This window comes from Malassezia vespertilionis, chromosome 3 (assembly GCF_029542925.1).
Source record: "Malassezia vespertilionis chromosome 3, complete sequence".
Lineage (NCBI taxonomy): Eukaryota > Fungi > Basidiomycota > Malasseziomycetes > Malasseziales > Malasseziaceae > Malassezia > Malassezia vespertilionis.
This window is the reverse complement of record NC_079249.1, coordinates 24,334-42,370: the sequence shown is the minus strand read 5'-3', so window position 1 is coordinate 42,370 and position 18,037 is coordinate 24,334. Positions and strand designations below refer to the sequence as shown.

The 18,037-nt window shown below is 55.1% G+C and overlaps 8 protein-coding genes across 8 annotated transcripts; 4 read left to right on the top strand and 4 right to left on the bottom strand.

Moving 5' to 3' along the window:
* Window positions 1–237: 237 nt before the first annotated feature.
* Window positions 238–1,525, bottom strand: MVES1_001499 (uncharacterized protein; the record flags this gene model as incomplete). The annotated part of the gene is made up of 2 exons (XM_056206343.1): window positions 238–1,241; window positions 1,408–1,525. 2 exons carry the CDS (start codon window positions 1,523–1,525, stop codon window positions 238–240), a joined length of 1,122 nt encoding a protein of 373 aa, XP_056062318.1.
* A 281-nt stretch (window positions 1,526–1,806) lies between these two features.
* On the top strand, window positions 1,807–2,688 carry MVES1_001498 (uncharacterized protein; the record flags this gene model as incomplete). Its single annotated transcript, XM_056206342.1, has 1 exon — window positions 1,807–2,688. The coding sequence occupies one exon, from the start codon at window positions 1,807–1,809 to the stop codon at window positions 2,686–2,688; it is 882 nt and encodes a 293-aa protein (XP_056062317.1).
* Window positions 2,689–2,758: 70 nt separating this feature from the next.
* On the bottom strand, window positions 2,759–4,779 carry MVES1_001497 (uncharacterized protein; the record flags this gene model as incomplete). Its single annotated transcript, XM_056206341.1, has 3 exons — window positions 2,759–4,470; window positions 4,505–4,672; window positions 4,743–4,779. The coding sequence occupies 3 exons, from the start codon at window positions 4,777–4,779 to the stop codon at window positions 2,759–2,761; spliced, it is 1,917 nt and encodes a 638-aa protein (XP_056062316.1).
* Window positions 4,780–6,237: 1,458 nt separating this feature from the next.
* Window positions 6,238–6,644, bottom strand: MVES1_001496 (uncharacterized protein; the record flags this gene model as incomplete). Its single annotated transcript, XM_056206340.1, has 2 exons — window positions 6,238–6,483; window positions 6,534–6,644. 2 exons carry the CDS (start codon window positions 6,642–6,644, stop codon window positions 6,238–6,240), a joined length of 357 nt encoding a protein of 118 aa, XP_056062315.1.
* Window positions 6,645–6,851: 207 nt separating this feature from the next.
* Window positions 6,852–7,420, top strand: AHP1_2 (peroxiredoxin type-2; the record flags this gene model as incomplete). Its single annotated transcript, XM_056206339.1, has 2 exons — window positions 6,852–6,854; window positions 6,893–7,420. 2 exons carry the CDS (start codon window positions 6,852–6,854, stop codon window positions 7,418–7,420), a joined length of 531 nt encoding a protein of 176 aa, XP_056062314.1.
* Window positions 7,421–7,628: 208 nt separating this feature from the next.
* Window positions 7,629–8,138, top strand: AHP1_1 (peroxiredoxin type-2; the record flags this gene model as incomplete). Its single annotated transcript, XM_056206338.1, has 1 exon — window positions 7,629–8,138. The coding sequence occupies one exon, from the start codon at window positions 7,629–7,631 to the stop codon at window positions 8,136–8,138; it is 510 nt and encodes a 169-aa protein (XP_056062313.1).
* Window positions 8,139–8,199: 61 nt separating this feature from the next.
* Window positions 8,200–14,516, bottom strand: TSC2 (Tuberous sclerosis 2-like protein; the record flags this gene model as incomplete). The annotated part of the gene is made up of 4 exons (XM_056206337.1): window positions 8,200–13,823; window positions 13,904–14,004; window positions 14,032–14,173; window positions 14,201–14,516. The coding sequence occupies 4 exons, from the start codon at window positions 14,514–14,516 to the stop codon at window positions 8,200–8,202; spliced, it is 6,183 nt and encodes a 2,060-aa protein (XP_056062312.1).
* Window positions 14,517–14,577: 61 nt separating this feature from the next.
* MVES1_001492 (mannosyl-oligosaccharide 1,2-alpha-mannosidase) lies at window positions 14,578–17,963 on the top strand (the record flags this gene model as incomplete). The annotated part of the gene is made up of 6 exons (XM_056206336.1): window positions 14,578–15,027; window positions 15,055–15,137; window positions 15,166–15,302; window positions 15,330–15,430; window positions 15,531–15,593; window positions 15,630–17,963. The coding sequence occupies 6 exons, from the start codon at window positions 14,578–14,580 to the stop codon at window positions 17,961–17,963; spliced, it is 3,168 nt and encodes a 1,055-aa protein (XP_056062311.1).
* Between the last annotated feature and the right edge of the window lie 74 nt (window positions 17,964–18,037).

Sequence of the window (18,037 nt, the reverse complement as noted above, 5' to 3'; positions counted from 1 at the left end):
TAGTTTTTTTTTACAGCTCACAAACGTCTTTCCTTCTAGAACAAATGAAAGCACAACGCAAGAGGCAAATCTGATAGCATTGTGACTTGAGGTATCGAAACCCAAGTCGTGCTAGAAGGCTATTTTTTAAAAGACGTGGCACTAGATATGTGGGTCTGCCGCCATACCCCGCACGTACTGTACCGTACAATCCGATGAAGAGACGCGCTAACACCGTGAACATCGACGTATCCCAATTTAAGGAGCAAAGAGCTGCTCGAAAAAGCGAGTGTCCGTCTTGGTACGGGGAGCCCTTGTGTTCTTCTTGAGCTTGCCGTCGCGGCGCATCGCCTGCTCGCGGATCTCGTTGCGAATAGACGCCTGCGCGTAAGGGTTGAGACGGAAGAGAACGGCACGGTTGCGCAGGGGGTTCTTCTTCTGCGTAAAGGGACGCTTGGTTTGCTTGGGGCCAGCCGGGCGCACAACGCTCTGGATCTCGTCAGAGTTGATGAGACGGGTAACGTCGGGCATAGAAATCTTTGCGCTGGGAAGACGGAAGCCCTTCTTAATCTCAGAGGCAGTGTCATAAGTGCCAAAAATGCTGTCGAGCTGCTTAAAGGCGTCCTCAGTCCAAATCACAAAACGGCCAATGTGGCCACCCGGAGCAAGTTGAAGAAGGTTGAGCTGGTGCACATTGACCAGCTCAACACCGGGCAGGTTGCGGAAAGCCTTGACAAGACCATTGTCCTCGTTGTAAATAACCAAAGGACCACGGCGCTGCTTGTGGCGACGATTGCGGAGCTTGCCAACACCAGCACGGATCTTGCGCGAGTTGGAAGACTTCAAAACGTCATCGTAGGCGTTGAGGGCCTTGAGGACGTTGACGGCCTCCTTGGTCCTGGTGTACGACTCAATCTCGCTAGAGACAATCAAGGGCACCTCTTCAATCTGCTCGACACGGTGACCGCGGGCAAGAACCAAAGAGGGAAGCGCAGTCGCGGCCAACGCAGACGCAGTCGCAATGCGGCGCTGAGTCTGGTTGGTCTTGATGAACCAGCGGCGCCAGACCTTGGTAGGGTTGAACATGTGACCACCGCGGGCCATGTTGCCAAAGGCGGCCTGACCGGAGCGGTGCGTGCCACCACCGCCAACACGGGGGATACGCGCAACGGCACGACCAGTACCCCAGGACTCAGCGGAGGTCTGATGTCCGGCGTTAGAGGCAACAGCGTAAGGCTGGCGCTTGTTCTTCGCAAGTTGCGCTAAAACGTTAGTATACATGATCAACGCATTGTCCAGGACATGCAGTAGCACTCCTCGGCATTTTTAGCGTGTTAGTGCGCAAGTCGCCTTTTTTTCCAAGGTCGCACTCCAGCATAGCCAACGCCAAAAAATACTATTGCATGTCCTGATCACTCAAAAACGTACAGTGAATCTGCTCGATAACGTCAGGGCGGATGGGGACGGTAAAAACCGCAGGCAAAGGGAGCGATCCCTTAGCCGCGCCGTCGACTCCTCGCACGTTCACAGTAGGACGAGCTGCCATTTCCAGTCTTAAGGATGACCTTCGTGTAGGACAAGAAAAGGTCGGCCCACGCACTGCACCTGCACGGCGGCCTCGTGCTAGTTCCCACGCACACGTGATATAATCCAGTTTTGCCTCGTGGCAGCTTCCTCCGTGTCGTATGCAGCCTCCACAATGCTTTCGCGAGCACGCAATAGCTGCAGCGGCAATAACCCTTTTCGCAAAATGCTCGGACGACGCTTGGGCCGCGTTTCACAAATAAAAAAAAGCCTTCGTTCTTACCTCCTGCGCCACCATTTCTGATGAACTCGCAAGCTTTGCCCACCACCTCTGTCTACGCCACGGACGGTGCTGACATTGACACGCAACTGCAGCGTATTATTGCTGATCTGCCCAACGTCAATGCAAAGCTGCAAAATGCGACTCCCGAAGAAATTCTGGCATGGTCGGTCGATAACCTGCCCAACCTGTACCAGACCACTGCGTTTGGTCTAACGGGCTGCGTCACGCTCGACATTATTTCGCGCATGAGCAAAGAGCGAGCAAAGCGTGCCGGCATAGAGCCGAAGCACCTCGTTCCACTAATTTTCATCGATACGCTATACCACTTTCCGCAAACCATCGACCTGGCCGAGCGTGCCTCGCAGAACTACGCCGCTCCTATGCATGTGTTCAGGCCCGAAGGCACGGATACGGTTGCTCGGTTCGAGGAGCGCTGGGGACCGCAATTTTGGGAGCGCGACGAGGATACGTATGATTACCTCGTAAAAGTAGAGCCTGCGCGTCGTGCATACAACGAGTTGGACGTTCGTGCGGTGTTTACCGGTCGTCGTCGTACGCAAGGAGCTGACCGTGCGGACCTTGCCGCTGTGGAAGTCGATGAGACTGGCTTGATCAAGGTGAACCCGCTGTTGAACTGGTCTTTTGCAGATGTCGACAAATACGTAAAGGAACACGCGGTGCCGTACAATGAACTGCTCAACTTTGGCTACAAATCCGTTGGCGACTGGCATTCGACTTCGCTGCCCTCTGAGAAGGACAGTGGCGAGCGCTCTGGTCGGTGGGGCGACAAGGCCGGCAAAACGGAGTGCGGCCTGCACAAGGACTACTTTAAGTTCAAGGTCGTCGCGGAAAAGAAACTTCGTGAAGCCGAGCTTAGCCGCAAGGACGCAGCGCGCGCGTAAGACTCAGCACCCCTCATTTCTTTGTATACTAGTGATTGGTAGCCCTATCCACCCAATATACCACCATGTCCTAAACAATTTCTTGGCTCCGTAACGGCGCGGCCACTGCGCCTGTATCTGTCGCCAAGAGCTGATGCACCTTGTTACGGAAGACATAGCGCACTAGCAAGTGCTTCTCCTCTCCAATGCATGGATCGAAGAAGCCGATCAACTTCGACTTGGAGCGGCCCGCCGGAATGATCAGCTGGCTCTGGTTGACCAACATTTGCAGTTGGATGCGTGCGTCCCACCAAAGCGGCTGGTGTGCCGAAAGGGTATCCACTGGCATATCTGGCATTCTGTTACAAAGCCTGGCAAGCTGCTCGTTGTCGGCGAGCACGTCCTCAGGGACATCCATAAGCGCGGGGAACAGGTCCAAACGTCCATAGTATGCCTGTACAACTACAAGGCCCTGGCGCCCAATCTCTGTACTTGCGCGTTTCTCCGCTTGACCACGCAGCAGCTCGCGTGTTTGCTCGGCAGCGGTGCGCCGTTGCTCGATCACCCCAATATTCTCGCGACGAAGTTCGGTAATTCGCTCCGCGCGCTTGCGTTGGCGCATCGGCATAAAGTATAGGTAATGTGAAAGCGCGATCGCCGCTGCTGGCAGAAGCGTCGCCGCCATGGCGAGGTTCGGCCTGAATGTCGGCGAAAGAAGGATGGGAAGAACAACCCGTTGTCCAAGACGCGAAACGCGCACTTTAAAAAGAACGCCTGTGCCAAGTCCGCACTCTACACCGAGCAAAAGACGGATGTGTTCCGTTATGCGCCGCTCGCCATTGGTAAATACGCTGAAACCAATGCCTGTGCCAAGCGAAATACCACTCCGAACAATGATCCCGTCCAAAATCCGCATGTTCCACTCGTAGCCAAGCGACTGGTCCGTGTCAGACAGCGTCATTTGCGTCGTCCAGCCGGTATGCGGAGAATCTTGCTTCGTGACACCCACGACGAGCATCCCTGTATCTTCATGGATCGGCAGACCGTCGGGGCCCGCACCCCAACCGCCAATGGTATATGGGCCCGTTTTCAACGAGGTAAAACCTGTCAGGGTCGACTTGCTGGAAAGCCGCTGGCCCCACGTCACCGTTACGCTTGGCGGTGCGGCAAGCATCGTAGATACAAGGGCGTAGTTGAAGAACAGGTTTTCGTCCACGGTATATTGTCCTTTTGCGGTGAGCACATGCGGCTTGAGCATTGTTGCCGTAATCTCCGAGAGGTATTGTGGGCTCCATTGCGTCTTGAGCGTGCCGACAAGATTACCGCCGCCTGCACTGCCGCGACTCAACATCTGGCCAGAAATGGATGCAGAGGTGGTGTTAGAAACCTGCATATCAAAACTGTGCTTTCCGATGAGTTGTATGGCATGCACAATAGCGAGACGCTCGGACCATGTCAGAGGCGCTATGCGCCGACGCAGTGGCGAAAGCGGCGGCCTGTCCATAAATAAAGAAGAGGCATTGATGGTTGCGTTGAATTCTCCTCGCGAACGCACCATACTCTCTGCATCGGCCGCTTGGCGCATGCGCGACTGGCGCTCAAATTCTGCGCGCATCTCTGCAGGTGATTGTCCCCGCACAGCGACAGACCACGTCGATTGCAGACCTTGTTCGCCAAAATGGTCATACACGGCACGTCGCTCGGGATCACTCAAGACTTCGTACGCTTTCTGGATACTGCGGAACGTGTCTTCAGCCATCTCCTTGTTTGTTGGATCAGGATGCTTGTCAGGATGAAAAGCCACTGTATGTAAGAGAGGAGGGGATGCGCAACGTACCTGCAAGAGTTTTGTATGCATCGCGGATCTGGTCGAGCGATGCATCCTGATCTATGTTAAGCAGCGAGTAGTACGCGCGTAAATCGCTTTGCCCATCTTCACCGTCGGTATGTGCATCCTTGAATGGAGTGCCTCCAAATAACGGTTCTTCTTGGTCTGCTCTATCCTCTGAAAGTAAGCACGTTCAAGAGAACGGTAGCGTGTTAATAAGGCTCATGTATCGCATATAAAAACGTACCCCAGGCGCGCATGTCCGCTTGCCGTGACGCCGTCATCGTCCGATGGTGGTCGACGTAACGAGCCTCATGTGGAGAATCTACCGCTAGGTTTGCCAATTCGCTGAATTAGACTATTTTGAAGCGCCCAGACAACTAGGCCTTATGCAGGCTTGCATCATGCACTTTTTTCTTGCTCCTATTCTTGCTATTGCAATACCTTTTTATGTACATTCTTTTTCTCTATCTCAGCTGTATTGCGATGCTCGTCCTTGGATGCTGGGTTTAGCCTGCTAGAGGCCAAAATGGCTCTTCTGGTAAGTAGTGTACCGATATATATGCTCCATCTCGGTCGGCGCACAGTTCAGAACTAGCATGCTAAACGTGTCATCTCCTTTTCTTTATCGTCGCCAAGTCGTCGTGTGCAACATCTGCACATACTAGGGCGCTCTTTTGCGCTGCATGGACCAATGGGTATTTATGAAATATAGATATACAGTCGCCGCTGCGCATCGCAACAGCTTAGCGGCGGACAATATGGCCGACCAGTCAGTTGCAATTGAGCCTGTTACAAACGCCGAGCCTCAAGTGAAGGCAGGCAGTCCTAACGACTTCTTGAAAGGTACGCTGCTCTGTATTTCGAAACTAACCATTAGGCGTGATTGGCAAACCAGTCGCTGTGCGTCTCAACTCGGGGATCGACTACCGTGGTACGTGAATCAATGCAAGTATAGCTTACATGGTAGGTGTTCTGACTTGTCTCGATGGATACATGAATATTGCTATGGAAGATACAATCGAGCTGGTGGATGGTGTGCGCAAAAACGACTATGGTGATACCTTTATTCGCGGCAACAATGGTACGTTGCTTTTCTCTCGCCGCGTGTGCTTACGCTCCAGTGCTTTACATTACTGCTCTGGATGCCTAATACATACCAGCTACATAGATTCCCAGTCCCGAGTTACCCTGCGTTTGCGTCCAAGACACATCCTGCCCTTCGCAAATGGGAAAGAAGGTGCATGCTACTTCAGCGCTATTGCATCAAGCGCCTCATACATACTCCTATCGAGCATACAAAGCATGGCAAGAGTCAGGGGATTGTTTTTATACTAGCTTGCTAAAAAGCTTGCTGCACGTTAGTAAGTTGGTCCAACCTCGGTACGTACGGTGCCGTGCAATCGAGCGCACATTCTGCGAGATGAACTTTCGGTTAGTTTTGCATCGCATGCATGTGACATACAGCTTAAGTCGTTAGTTTCGTGGATTCTGTACGTACAATTCCTCAGTGCAGTCCTCGTGAGGGAAGCCTTTGCCACTAGTGACACGCTGTTGGCACTCCTCAAAGTGGTGATGAAGACCCTTGCACGCAGCAGACTCCTTACAAGCTGGTGTTAGCATTGCATACACGCAGCAAACGTACCCTCGTAAATTTCGGGCATAGGCTAAAGCGTGTTGCGCATGTCGCGCAGCCGTTAGTCACTGCTCATTCATATATTCTGTCCACGTACATCTTCAGGCTAGGCAGTGTTAGCGCGCTCGTTCGCTCGTATACGTACCTCGTCGTCGTCGTCGTCCTCCTCCTCTTCTTCGTCGTCGCCGCTCTCGTCATTGTCGCCGTCGCCGTTATCTTCCTTGGCGTCGTCGACGTCGTTATCTTCCTTGGCATCAGCGCCGTCCTCGGCGTCGTCGCCGTCTTTGGAGTCGTCGCCGTCCTTAGAGTCGCCACCCTTCTCTTCGGCGTCATCCCCGGAATCTTCCTCGTCCTAGCAAAACATTAGCGCTACTTCTAACACGGCAAGATTCGGCTACGCACCTCGTTATAAGCAACAGGGAACATGGACGAAAACCAGTTATCCGAGCTCTTCGCCTCAAAATCAGAAGCAGACGAAGCGCCAAAACCCGTCAACGCAGACAAAAACGACATGGTGTACAATTCAGCTTACAAGACGGCTGCGCTAGGATTTTGCTGCACAATTCGTTCGCCCGTAGAGTCCCGAATTACCAATCATGATTCACGTGATCAGTGGTGCGTGATGGCGATTATCGGACCGAAGCCCGTGCGTGATTGTGGTTACGACTATAAATACCGTGCGCCCGTGCCGCCGCTACCTTCACTCCACAAATTTCAAAAATGGTACGTTGCGCAAACCATCTTCATACTAACTCATACAGTCTAACCCTACTGCGCCTGGTACCACCATCCCCGACACCATCATGGGTGAAATCCCTTGGTCTCCTGAACTTGACTCGGGCAAAACCTGCGGTGTGCCGCTTACTTTCAAGACCCACGCCGAATGGAAGGGCAAGAAGATCGTGGTTGTCTCCATCCCCGGTGCCTACACCCCCATCTGCCACCAGCAGCACATTCCTCCTCTTGTTTCTCGCGCAGATGAGCTTAAGGCCAAGGGTGTTGATGCCATCTATGTGATTGCTTCCAACGACGCCTTTGTCATGAGCGCTTGGGGTGTATTCAACAACGCAAAGGACAAGGTTCACTTTGTCACTGACATTGACCTTGCCTTCTCCAAGGCCCTCAACGCTACCATTGACTTGAGCTTTAAGCACATGGGTGAGCGCACTGCCCGTTACGCCCTCATCGTTGACGACCTCAAGGTGGTCGACTTTGGCTCTGACGAGGGTGACACTGGCAAGCTCCAGAACGCCTCTGTGGACACCATTCTCTCCAAGCTTTCTAAGTAAATCAGCTAATCGTTTCTAGAATTTAAATTTACAAATATTGAAGCGTTTCCTTGCCTCTAGCACCACCTGTGGCGTATGCGAATGTTGCCTATGACTTCAACGTACATAGAAAGAACATTCGACCGCATTACTAACCACCGCGGGCCAAAGCACGGGCCAACGGGTGACTATATAATGCGCGATTTACGGGCGATCTCTGTACCTCAAAATGCCCATTAAACAAGGCGACACGATCCCCGACACTACCTTTAACTACATCCCCTGGTCCAAGGACATCCAGGATGGCAAGGCCTCTGGTTCCCCGACTAGCTTCAAGGCCCATGAGCTCTGGAAGGGCAAAAAGGTCGTGATTGTGTCCATCCCTGGCGCCTTTACCCCGGTTTGCCACATGAGCCACATCCCTGGCTTTATTTCGAAGCTCTCCGACATCAAGGCCAAGGGCTACGAGGTCGTGATCATTGCTGCGAACGACCCCTTTGTGATGAGTGCCTGGCGCGTTAACATGGAAGTCGAGGACAAGATCTTGTTTGCCACCGACGCTAATGCTGAGTTTTCGAAGCAGTTCGGTGCGTCGGTCGACATACCTGAGAATGGCTTTGGCGTTCGCACCGCGCGCTACGCGCTCGTGATTAACGACCTCAAGGTGGAGTACTTTGGCAAGGACGATGGCGACTTGAAGGACAGCAGCGTCGAGGCTGTTCTTCTTCAGCTCAAGTAAGGCTCAATTATTTAGACGTGAATTTTTTTATTAGCTTCTCTACGCATACATTATACAATTCTTATTGTATATCAAACATTCGTGTAAAGTCGCGCGCCTCAGCGCTGTCTGGCTCTACACCCTGCGCTTGCTCTGCGCGCTTCTTTTCCAATTGTACCCGGAATCGCTCGACGTGATGCAACCGTGTGACCCAATTGCTTGTATACGGCACCATAGATTCGCCCGTGTCCAAGTAAATCTGGCTCATCCGGTCGCAAAGCATCGCAAGGTTGCGCACAAATTTGGGCAGCGCCGCAAACGATACCAACTTGCCTTCGCCGACGGCGGAAAAGTCGGGCAAGCCTGAGCGCCGCTGGAGATGCACACGGAAAAACATGTCGTCGTTTACCTCATACGCATCAATTCCATTACGCAGAGTTGTGTGTGGGGAAATCACGATATTGACAAAGTTGAACTGGCTGGGGATGGTGCCAAAGCGATAGGGCATGTTTGACTCGTTAAAAACAATGTGCACCCAATCGTTGCCAATGAGCGCCTTTTTAGCGGAGCAATTGGGATCGTTCGGCCGGTTCGGCATGAGACTCGCCGTGTGGAACACAATTTGTTTAATGCTGTCTTTCCATGCGTACGCATACTTGCCATGCTCGTCCGATTTGCGGTCCAGTCCGCCGGTGTACACATCTTCTTGTCCTTGTAAGGGAATCAAATCGCCAAGACCCGACAAGAATTTCATGTACGCCGAGGATCCATGCGTGTTGCTAAGGATCTCTGCCTCGGTCGCCTGGCCGTACCCAACGTACAAGACGCCAATCTTATGGAAATCGTAGACGGGCGTCAAGTCAATCGCACGAAGCAAGCGGTCGGTCGACGCATCTGACGGAAGCAAAAGCGGCGCTTTGTCGACGACCATGTCAGGGTATGCGCTGAGCTGGAGCGCAATGTAGGCAGGGTGCAGCACACTTTCTCGTTTCCGAGCAGGGCTCGACGGCTCGCCCGTGCCTACCGAAGGAGAACCGCTACTGGGCGTCCCCATACGTTGCGCCGCGTCGGGCTCTGGCTCCTCCTTGCGCGGTGCAAGCGACCCGGGAAACATTCTCCGTAGTTCACTCTGCCTGTCCTTGTAAAACTCAGCGTACGCTAGCGGCGAAGGGACGAAGCGAGGCGGGTGCTTAAGTGTGCTCACCTCCCGAGTGCGCTGCAGCGTTAGCGGCAGCATCTGCGCTGCCCGCTCTTCGTCTACCAGCGTCACAGAAGGCTCGTTTTCCAGCTTGGCCACCAGTGACATGGCACCAGACGGCCGTCGGACGAGCAATTCAAACCAGCCCGTGCGCTTGAGCGAGCAAATCGTGACCAATCCCTTGCCCATGAGCCACGTTTGCGTCCTTTCCGCACTCGACGTGCTCTTTTGCATAAACGGCCGCTCCGCGTCGGTGACCATGAAGCGGATCAAGGAGCGGGTGGGTTTGGATTCTACATTGCTGTATGCCACGCGCGCGAGGAAATCAAGGCAGACAAGCGTTTGATCCGGGAGCGCATCCCTGCCTTCGCTGGCAAGCATGAGTCCTCGCGTGATGTAGGCAATGTGTTTGGGCCGATCGGCGACACGCAGCGACATGAACCATTGAGCAATGTTGCTGTACGCAAGCATCATGACGTATTGCGAGAGCGAAAACTTGGCAGGACTCGCTTTGATATCTTCACGCGCATTAGCAGCGTCGCTCTGGTGATACTGGATGTACTGCAAAGCAATGCCAAACAGGCGCTTGTACTCGGCCTCGGTAAAGTTGGCGTACAGCGTGGGAAAGCTGCTGATTTCGTTCATCAGCTCCAAGATGTGCACACTCATCGTCATAGACGACATAATGGTCGAGAGTTTCATCAGCATGCCCGGAACAAGCCGCGTGAATGACTTTTGCAGCTCGTAGCACGAGCTGACAAGAGCGCGGATGCACGGCTGCGCTGTGTTTTGCGACTTGGTAAGCCCCATAATAAAAGACTCTACCAGCTCGTCGTGCTGTGTGCGCGAAAGAAGCAAGCGGTAGCTGATCAAAACCTGCAGCGTTGCGTAAATCGCCGCGTACATGTCGGTGCGCTTGATCCCTTCGGGAAAAACGAGGTTGGGAAATTGTTTTTGCTGGAGGATGAGCGTGCAAAGGACATTGTGCATCGCAGTAATTTGCTGTCGGGTATTCGGGCCGCAGAAACAGTGCTTGTTGCTCAGCTGGATGGGAAGGTGCGTGATAATGTAGGAGACAATTTCCCAGTTTGATTCCGATTGTAATAAGGATATAAGGACACCAAGATACTCCGAGGTGGGGAAGACGAGCGGCTCGTCGCTGCTGGGCCGGTGCTCGGGCAGCTCATTCTCATTGTGCTGGTGCGCATACACCTGCCAAAGAATGCTCGGCCATGCATCGTTCGGCAGCGGCACTTGGATCGTCTCTGGCACACTCCACAGCATGGACTCGGGTTCTTGGGGTGCGCCGCGACTCGCACTTATTTCGCGCTCTTCACGCGACTGCGCCGCACTGTTCAACTGCTCGGGTCGGTCGCGCTCCAAGGACCGCGCTCTGCCGCGCTCTCGCGATCTGTCTTCGTGCTGATCGCTGCGCAAAGTACGTTTGGATGTGTGCACGCCGTCCTCCTCCATCTCCTCGACGCGGCCAAACAGCTGGGCAATCGGCATGATCTCTTCGTCCATGTCGTGCACAAAGAAAATGCGGTGGTGCCGATCCGCACGGAGGCGCATGACCCACTGCAGGATGACGATGCGCACACTCGCAGGTACGTGCGTTGTATGCAGCGTTGATGCGCGCAGTTCTGCCGTCTCTGATGTGTCGTGCAGCGCCATGCCGGGAATGGCCGTGTCAAACGAGGCATTGCACTGCAGCAGCATCAGCAAGTCGCGGAAGAGCGCCAAGGTACATTCGCGTGCGCGCGCCTGCATTTTCGGCGCATTTTCCATGTCGATTTCCAGCATCGCCGTGGCGTTTGGCATCACAAACGACAGCTGGTAAAAGATGGTAATCATGTCGCCAATAGACCGAATCGCACGCTGGATTCGGGTCCGCATATCGCGCACGTCGCTCTTGCTGCTGGGGCCCATGCTCATCTGCCGCGAATGCTGTGCGCGCGCGAGTTTTCGATCCGAAATGATGTCGGCGCCTTCTGCAATTTGAATGGTGGTCACCAGCGCTTGCCGGAGGCGCGAAAATGGACGGCCGTGCCCGATGCGCGCATCCGTGGCAGACACCGTCGCGGCGTGACAAAGCATGGTGCGGAGCATGGTTTCTGTGTCGATGCTATGCTCTGTGGGCAACGCACGCTCCACAAGTGGCACGACAATGTGCTCGATCATTTCGCTGCGGTACTGCGGCATGTCCTGAACTGTGTTGTACATGGTGCTGATCAGTCGAATCACTTCGTACCGCGTCATGGGCGCAGATGTCAGCGATCCGTCCTTGGCTTGGAGTGGGACGGAAGGGAAGAAAGTGTTGACCAATTCCTTCGTATTGTCCAGCCAGTTGGGCGAAGACGGCACGTATGCATGGTGGATTCGATTTTGCTGTACCATATCCACCATGACGCTATCGGGCAGCAATGGCGCGAGCGGCCAAAACAGCGAGGCAAGGTGCGGCATGGACGCAACCGACTTGTCCCACAAGGGAAGCGCATCTTGCGAGTCGCGCTGTTCTGGCCGCGCAGGTATGCTGCTCAAGATCTCTACCAAAACATGGATGACCATGGGCGAGACTTTGGTGCTTGCAGATGGCTTCGCACCCAGCGAGGCGCGCCACAGCGCCATGTGGCGCTTTGCGAGGACGTGCAGGTCCAGCATCAAGTCCCAGTCCGCTTCCACGTCATTGTCGCGGAAAAGCGTGCAGAGGGGAATCGGCGCTTGCCGCACGCGTGGCGCCAAGACAGGGTCTACGCGCGCATTCATATCCACTTGGCGCTCGGGCAGGTAGTCGTCGAGCATGAGCACGATAATCAGGTCAAGGATCGGCAGCTCTTTTTGCAGCCCGCCTTGCACGGCTGCAGCGACGGCAGGAAGGGAGAGCATCGCGACGGTGCCTTCGTCCAATTTAGTCGCTGTACGCACAACTTTCAGCCCGTTTTCCAGGCGGTCTTCGGCGGCGCGGATCAGCGCGGCGTGCAGCAAAAGCATCGCACCCAGCAAGATCGACGGCTGCACTTTGCCGTCGTCAGCGATGGGCGTTGGGTACCCACTGCCAGGGTCCAAGGTATCTTTGGGGCGCAAAAGAAAGTAGGCAGTGCGCAGTACGGAAATGGCCGAGTGGCTTCGCAAAAGGTTGGACATAACGTTCCACATATCGCCTTGGATGCCATCGCGCCGGAATTGGAGGGTGACGAGGAGCGAATCGACGTCGACACGCAGTGCAGGAAGACCCATGGCGCGGCTCAGTGTGTAGACCACGGCGGGAATGCATGGCGTTGGGATAAAGGCAAAACATACGGCTGTGTCGAGCATCTTGAGAATAAGATGTACCTCGGTTTCTTTAAGTTCAGGCAGATCGGTATCGTGAATTGTGGCGATAAATTCGTCGGTGCTGGGGCCGTCGGCAATGGCGGCGTTCGCATTCCCGCGCTTGCCCATATCGGTAGATGTTTTCGTCGCACCTATCTTGGGCGTGTTGAAATAGGGGCTCATTTGCTCGAGGCCATAGTACGTATAGCCAGCAGTGTCCAGCGCGTCTTCTGGCGACGCGGCGGGCTTTTTCGCGCGCGACTCTTGGACCGTCGGCATGTCGGGGTTCAAGAGTAGCGAGGTGACACAAAATATGGCTTCTTTGAGCGCCTTGGCCGAAATGCGTGACGCATTGAATTTTGTCACCGCGGTCAAGAGCTGCAGAAGCGCATAAGCACACCGCTCGTTCGCGTGCAGCGCTTGGGAGAGCGCGTCGGAAGGCGACATGGTCAGTTTGGCAACTTTCTTGCGCAGCATAAACATACAGCCCCACGCGCGCGAAAGCCATTCGGTGAGGACAACAATCAAGTCGCGAAATGGAAGCAAGTCGCGCCCTTCGCGCGTGAGTGCTTTGAGCGCGTTGAGCTGGTGTGCCAAAATATGCAGCGCAGGACGAGGATGCTCAATGAGCGACGCATCGTCCCAGTAGTCTGGATTGCGGAGCTGAACCACCAATCTGAAGAGCAATGCACGGTCAAGCGTACCGAGCACTTGCGTCGGCAGCACTGCATCCCCACCTGTGGACATGCTCGCGTCTTTTGCCGCGGCGCTGCTCGCGGTACTCGCCTCTGCAAATTGCAGTGTCGCGGCAAGTATATCGCATGCTTTAAGGCGCACATCGAGAGAGTACTCCTCGTGCAAAAGCCGCACGCAGAGAATCATCAACGAAGAGACAAGCGGCGTGGCGATCAATGGATCGAGCATCGATGCACCTTCCACTGTATTCGCATGTAGCGTATCAACCAAGGTTTGTGTCCTTGCAAGCTGCTCCGCTTCTGACGCTTTGTTTGCGAGTAAGAATTCTGTGCTATGATACATGTCGTCCAGCTTCGTTGGCACGCCAGACGGCACGTCGCCCTTGGCAAGCGCCGGCGGCTGCCCCTTCGATGGCGCCGAGCGTGACTGGAAGGACTTGAAAAATGGGACCCCGAGGGGTCCTTTGCTGGGACCGCTCTTGGCACTGTCCGGGTCCATTCCTCGCGTCCTGCCCGTGAGAGGAAGCGGAGCGTGCAGAGAAATGGAGGTATGTACCCCACGTGGCGATAAAACTAGGTACGGAGCGTGCGCTGCAGCACTTTGTGCAGCGCGTCTGGGGGCGGGAGGGGGAACGGCATAAACGGATGCTGCGATAAGCTGCATAGATCATCGCTCAGCGCTCTGTGTGTAAGTGTACGTGAAACGTACGCAAGGTGGCCAATAGCGACATAGGTTGGTGCTAGCGCGCCTGCGAGCTCGTCCTGGTGGTTGTCCATGAGCGTGGGGTTCGGCACGACGAGAATGCGAGGGCTGTTCTTGGCGCGCAGTGCTTCGAGGAGCGTGCCGGCGCCTGTGTGTCAGTTTGTGCACGACGCACCTGCATGCGAAACGACTGCGTACGCGTCCTCGAGAAACGCGCGCAGCGTTGGAGTATATGTGAACGCCACCACCTCGACGCCACACACACTGTATCGGAGCGCATCGGTAGCAAAATAGGTGCATGGCGTAGCGTGCGCAGGGATCGATAGTGGGCTACGGCCGTACTGCAAAAATAACGTCGGCGTTCCAGTGCAGTCTGCGTTTGCATTCAACGCGCCAATTGCATCCAGGCACTTTTTTCCAGTCACTGCATCGACCAATGCATCGAAGCGTGTGCTGCCTACCGTGACTAGCACGCGAATGCCATTCTCCATGGTGTGGGAGCAAAACGCGCACCAGGGACCGACACCTCCACCTTGTTGCTCTTGCACGACCATGCCTGCACTGAGCAAGCCGTGGAACGCGTACGTAGGCTTTGAGCCTTGCGAAGGCGGAAATTTGTCGGCACACGACGTCGATGCCATCGTATGGCTCGATATAGGTGCGTGCACGCCTCCCCTTACCCCAGACAACACACTCTATTCGCACAAGGAAACGCGGATCATGGACCTAATGGAAGGCAAAATTCGGCAGTATTTTCACGCCTTGGGGCTTGACGGCGATGCTGCCGAGAAGCTGCATAAATACTACTACCATGAATACGGACTTGCTATTCGTGGGCTCATGAAACATCATACCATCGACCCGCTGGATTACGATCGGAAATGCGACATGGCCCTCCCGCTGGAAGACATTTTGCGTCCCTGCGGCAAGCTCATCGACATGCTTCGTCGGATAGATAAGAACAAGTTTCGGATCTACGCACTGACGAATGCGTACAAATTGGTATGTTGTACTATGCTGACCACACAGCATGCAAAGCGCGTGCTTCGTCTCCTGCAGCTCGATACGCTCGTGGACGCGATTGTATTCTGCGATTATACAGTCCATGATTTGTATGTAACCCTGCTGTGCTCATGACAGCTCCTGCAAGCCGGAAAGCGAATTTTATCTCGCTGCTGAGCAGGCCGTGCAGGCAAAAGATACTGCGCGCCATTACTTTGTGGACGACAGTGCGAACAATGTCAAGGCTGCACACCGCCTCGGCTGGCAGTCCTGTGGTATGTACCGCTACTTGCTAACAGCAGTTTATTTCGACGAAAATGCGCATATACAACATCCTAGCGCTGCGGAGAATAAGCTCACCACGATATCCGACCTGCTCCAGCTTCCCCGCGTTTGGCCCGGCGTATTTGTAGCCCCATAGCGGAACCTGCGTTGAAAATGTGGAGGCATGTATATACATCGGCGTCCCTTGCTTTTCCCACCGACGGTCGTCCATGTCCCAGTTGCTTCCAACGGCCGATTCGCACTCGTATGAAGCGTTGCGGCCTGGGTATTCCAGCTACATGGTACTTACACGCGTACTAAAGCGTCGTTGGGTGCAGGCCACGGTATGGATCGTTGTCTTGTTTGCATGCATTCGTGGATTCATGTACCTAAGGGTCCACTTTACCTACCGCGAAGATGACTGGAACAGGCTTGTCCAGGTCGAATTGCCTAAAGAAGCGGTGGATAGCGCTTATGCCATGAACATATCGTCCACGATCACCCTCACACCCGCAGCATTCCCCCCGCCCATGGCCGACACGTCGGGCGTGGATGCGATGAAAAACGCATACGCCCAAGGAGATCCCCACGCGGGCGTCATCCAGCCCAAGATTATGGCGCTGCTACAGTCCCCACCCGTGCTAGCATCGCCGCCGTGGCCCGCAGAAGCGCCGTCGATTGCCGAGGACATGTGGTCAATGCACCCTTGGTCTTTTGAGAAAAATGGGTCCAAAACCTTGCCGGCCGATGCACTGCACCCCGAGCGGCAAGCCGTCGTAGACGACTGGAGGCCGAGTCCGTACAACCGATGGACGCCGCCTCTCGCGAATCTCTCGCGCGCGGCAAAGACGGAGCGACCGCGTATCCAATTTGCTTTTGAAAACGAAGCGGCGCACTCTGGCCGCATCCATGATCCTGTGCGCGACAGCCTTATTGCGGAGCGGCAAAATTTAGTCAAGAGTGCGTTTATCCGCGCGTGGCAAGGGTATAAGAAAAATGCTTGGGGAGCAGACGAGTTGCGGCCCGTCTCGCAACAACCAAACAACAATTTCAATGGCTGGGGCGCGACGATTGTCGACGCACTCGACACGCTGCTTGTCATGGGATTGCACGAAGAGTATAATCTAGCGCGCAATCACGTCCACGACATTGACTTTTACTTTGTAGGCGGCGAGCGCAGTGCGTACGGCTTCTCGGACGGACGGATTCCCGTGTTTGAAACCGCGATTCGGTACCTGGGTGGTTTTTTGTCTGCGTACGATCTTACTGCCGACACGCTAATGCGCGACCGCGCAGAAGAGCTCGCGCAGCTAATCCTTCCTGCCTTTGACACGCTCTCTGGCCTGCCCGTGGGCCGCATGGTGTTTGACGACAAGGCAGAATACACGGCGGAAAGCCCCCGCGGCAAGTCGGAGAGTGTGGTTCTTGCCGAGGCAACGAGCATGCTCCTGGAATTTACTCGTCTTTGGCAGGTAACGGGAAACAGGACCTACTTTGACCGCGTCCAGCGCGTGACGGACTTTATCGACCGCAACCTCACACATCGGAGCGCGATGGGCACCTTGCTCCCAACGCATATTTATCCCGAACAGGGATCCTTGTCTGGAAAGTACACGCTCGGGGGGCAGACTGATTCCTACTACGAGTACCTTGTCAAGGAGCACCAGCTCACGGGCGGCCGTTTGGAACAGTATGCGCGGATGTATAGCGATGCGGTGGACTCTGCCTTTGACCATCTGCTCAAAGAGGCCCTCGTCGTTCCAACCGCGCCGTCCTTGGCGCTTTCGGTCGAGTCGTACGGCCAGGCCGCGTACTACAATGCAAAACTTGAGCATCTCGGCTGCTTTGTAGGCGGCATGCTCGCGCTTGGGTCGCGGCTGCTTCCCGAGCGCAGGCGTGATTTGAACGTGGCACGTCGGCTGACAGAGACGTGCTGGTGGGCGTACAACAGCACACTGACTGGTATTGGGCCCGAAGATTTGGAGTTTTACGGCCCGAACGACAGCGATCGGTACAAGGTGATTGAAATTGACGACGGCACGCGGCGACGGGGCCGGTTGAACGGGAACCCTTTGGTCGGTGTGCGTGGAAGCAACGGGCGCTACCAAAACCGCCCCGAGACGATTGAAAGCGTGCTGTACATGTACAGGATCACGGGCGACCCTGCGTGGCAAGAGCGCGGCTGGCAAATGTTTGCCTCCTGGATGACACACGGACTGGTTTCTGCGGGCGTAGCTGCGCTGCACGATGTCCACGCTGTGCCGTCGCCGCAAGCCGACAGCATGGAAAGCTTTACGCTTGCAGAAACATTCAAGTATTACTATCTGCTCTTCTCGCCGCCCAACTTGGTGTCGTTTGACGACTTTGTCTTTACCACCGAGGCGCACCCTCTCCTTGCCCCGAGCCAACATCACTGGGGCGTGCCTGGCCGCGTCCCGTCCTCGTTTCCGCACTGGACGCCGCCGTCGGCGGAGCAGCCTGGCTCCGCGTACACGGGCGGCGAGCACCGTGCGCGCGGCGGGCTTACGAATAGCCAGAAACAAGAGATGGCCAGGCGCTTGCACAACGAGCTTCCTCTGGCACACCAACCGCAGGGCGTGGGCAACGAAGAGCACCTTTCGCCCGAGCAGTATGCGCAGCTGATAGACCGGCTAAAAGAAACACAGCACTAGGAGCATGCGACGGCAGCGTAGACCTGGCCTTTTTGCCCTCCCCCCCGTACCCCCTCCGTACCCCCGTAGGTGAT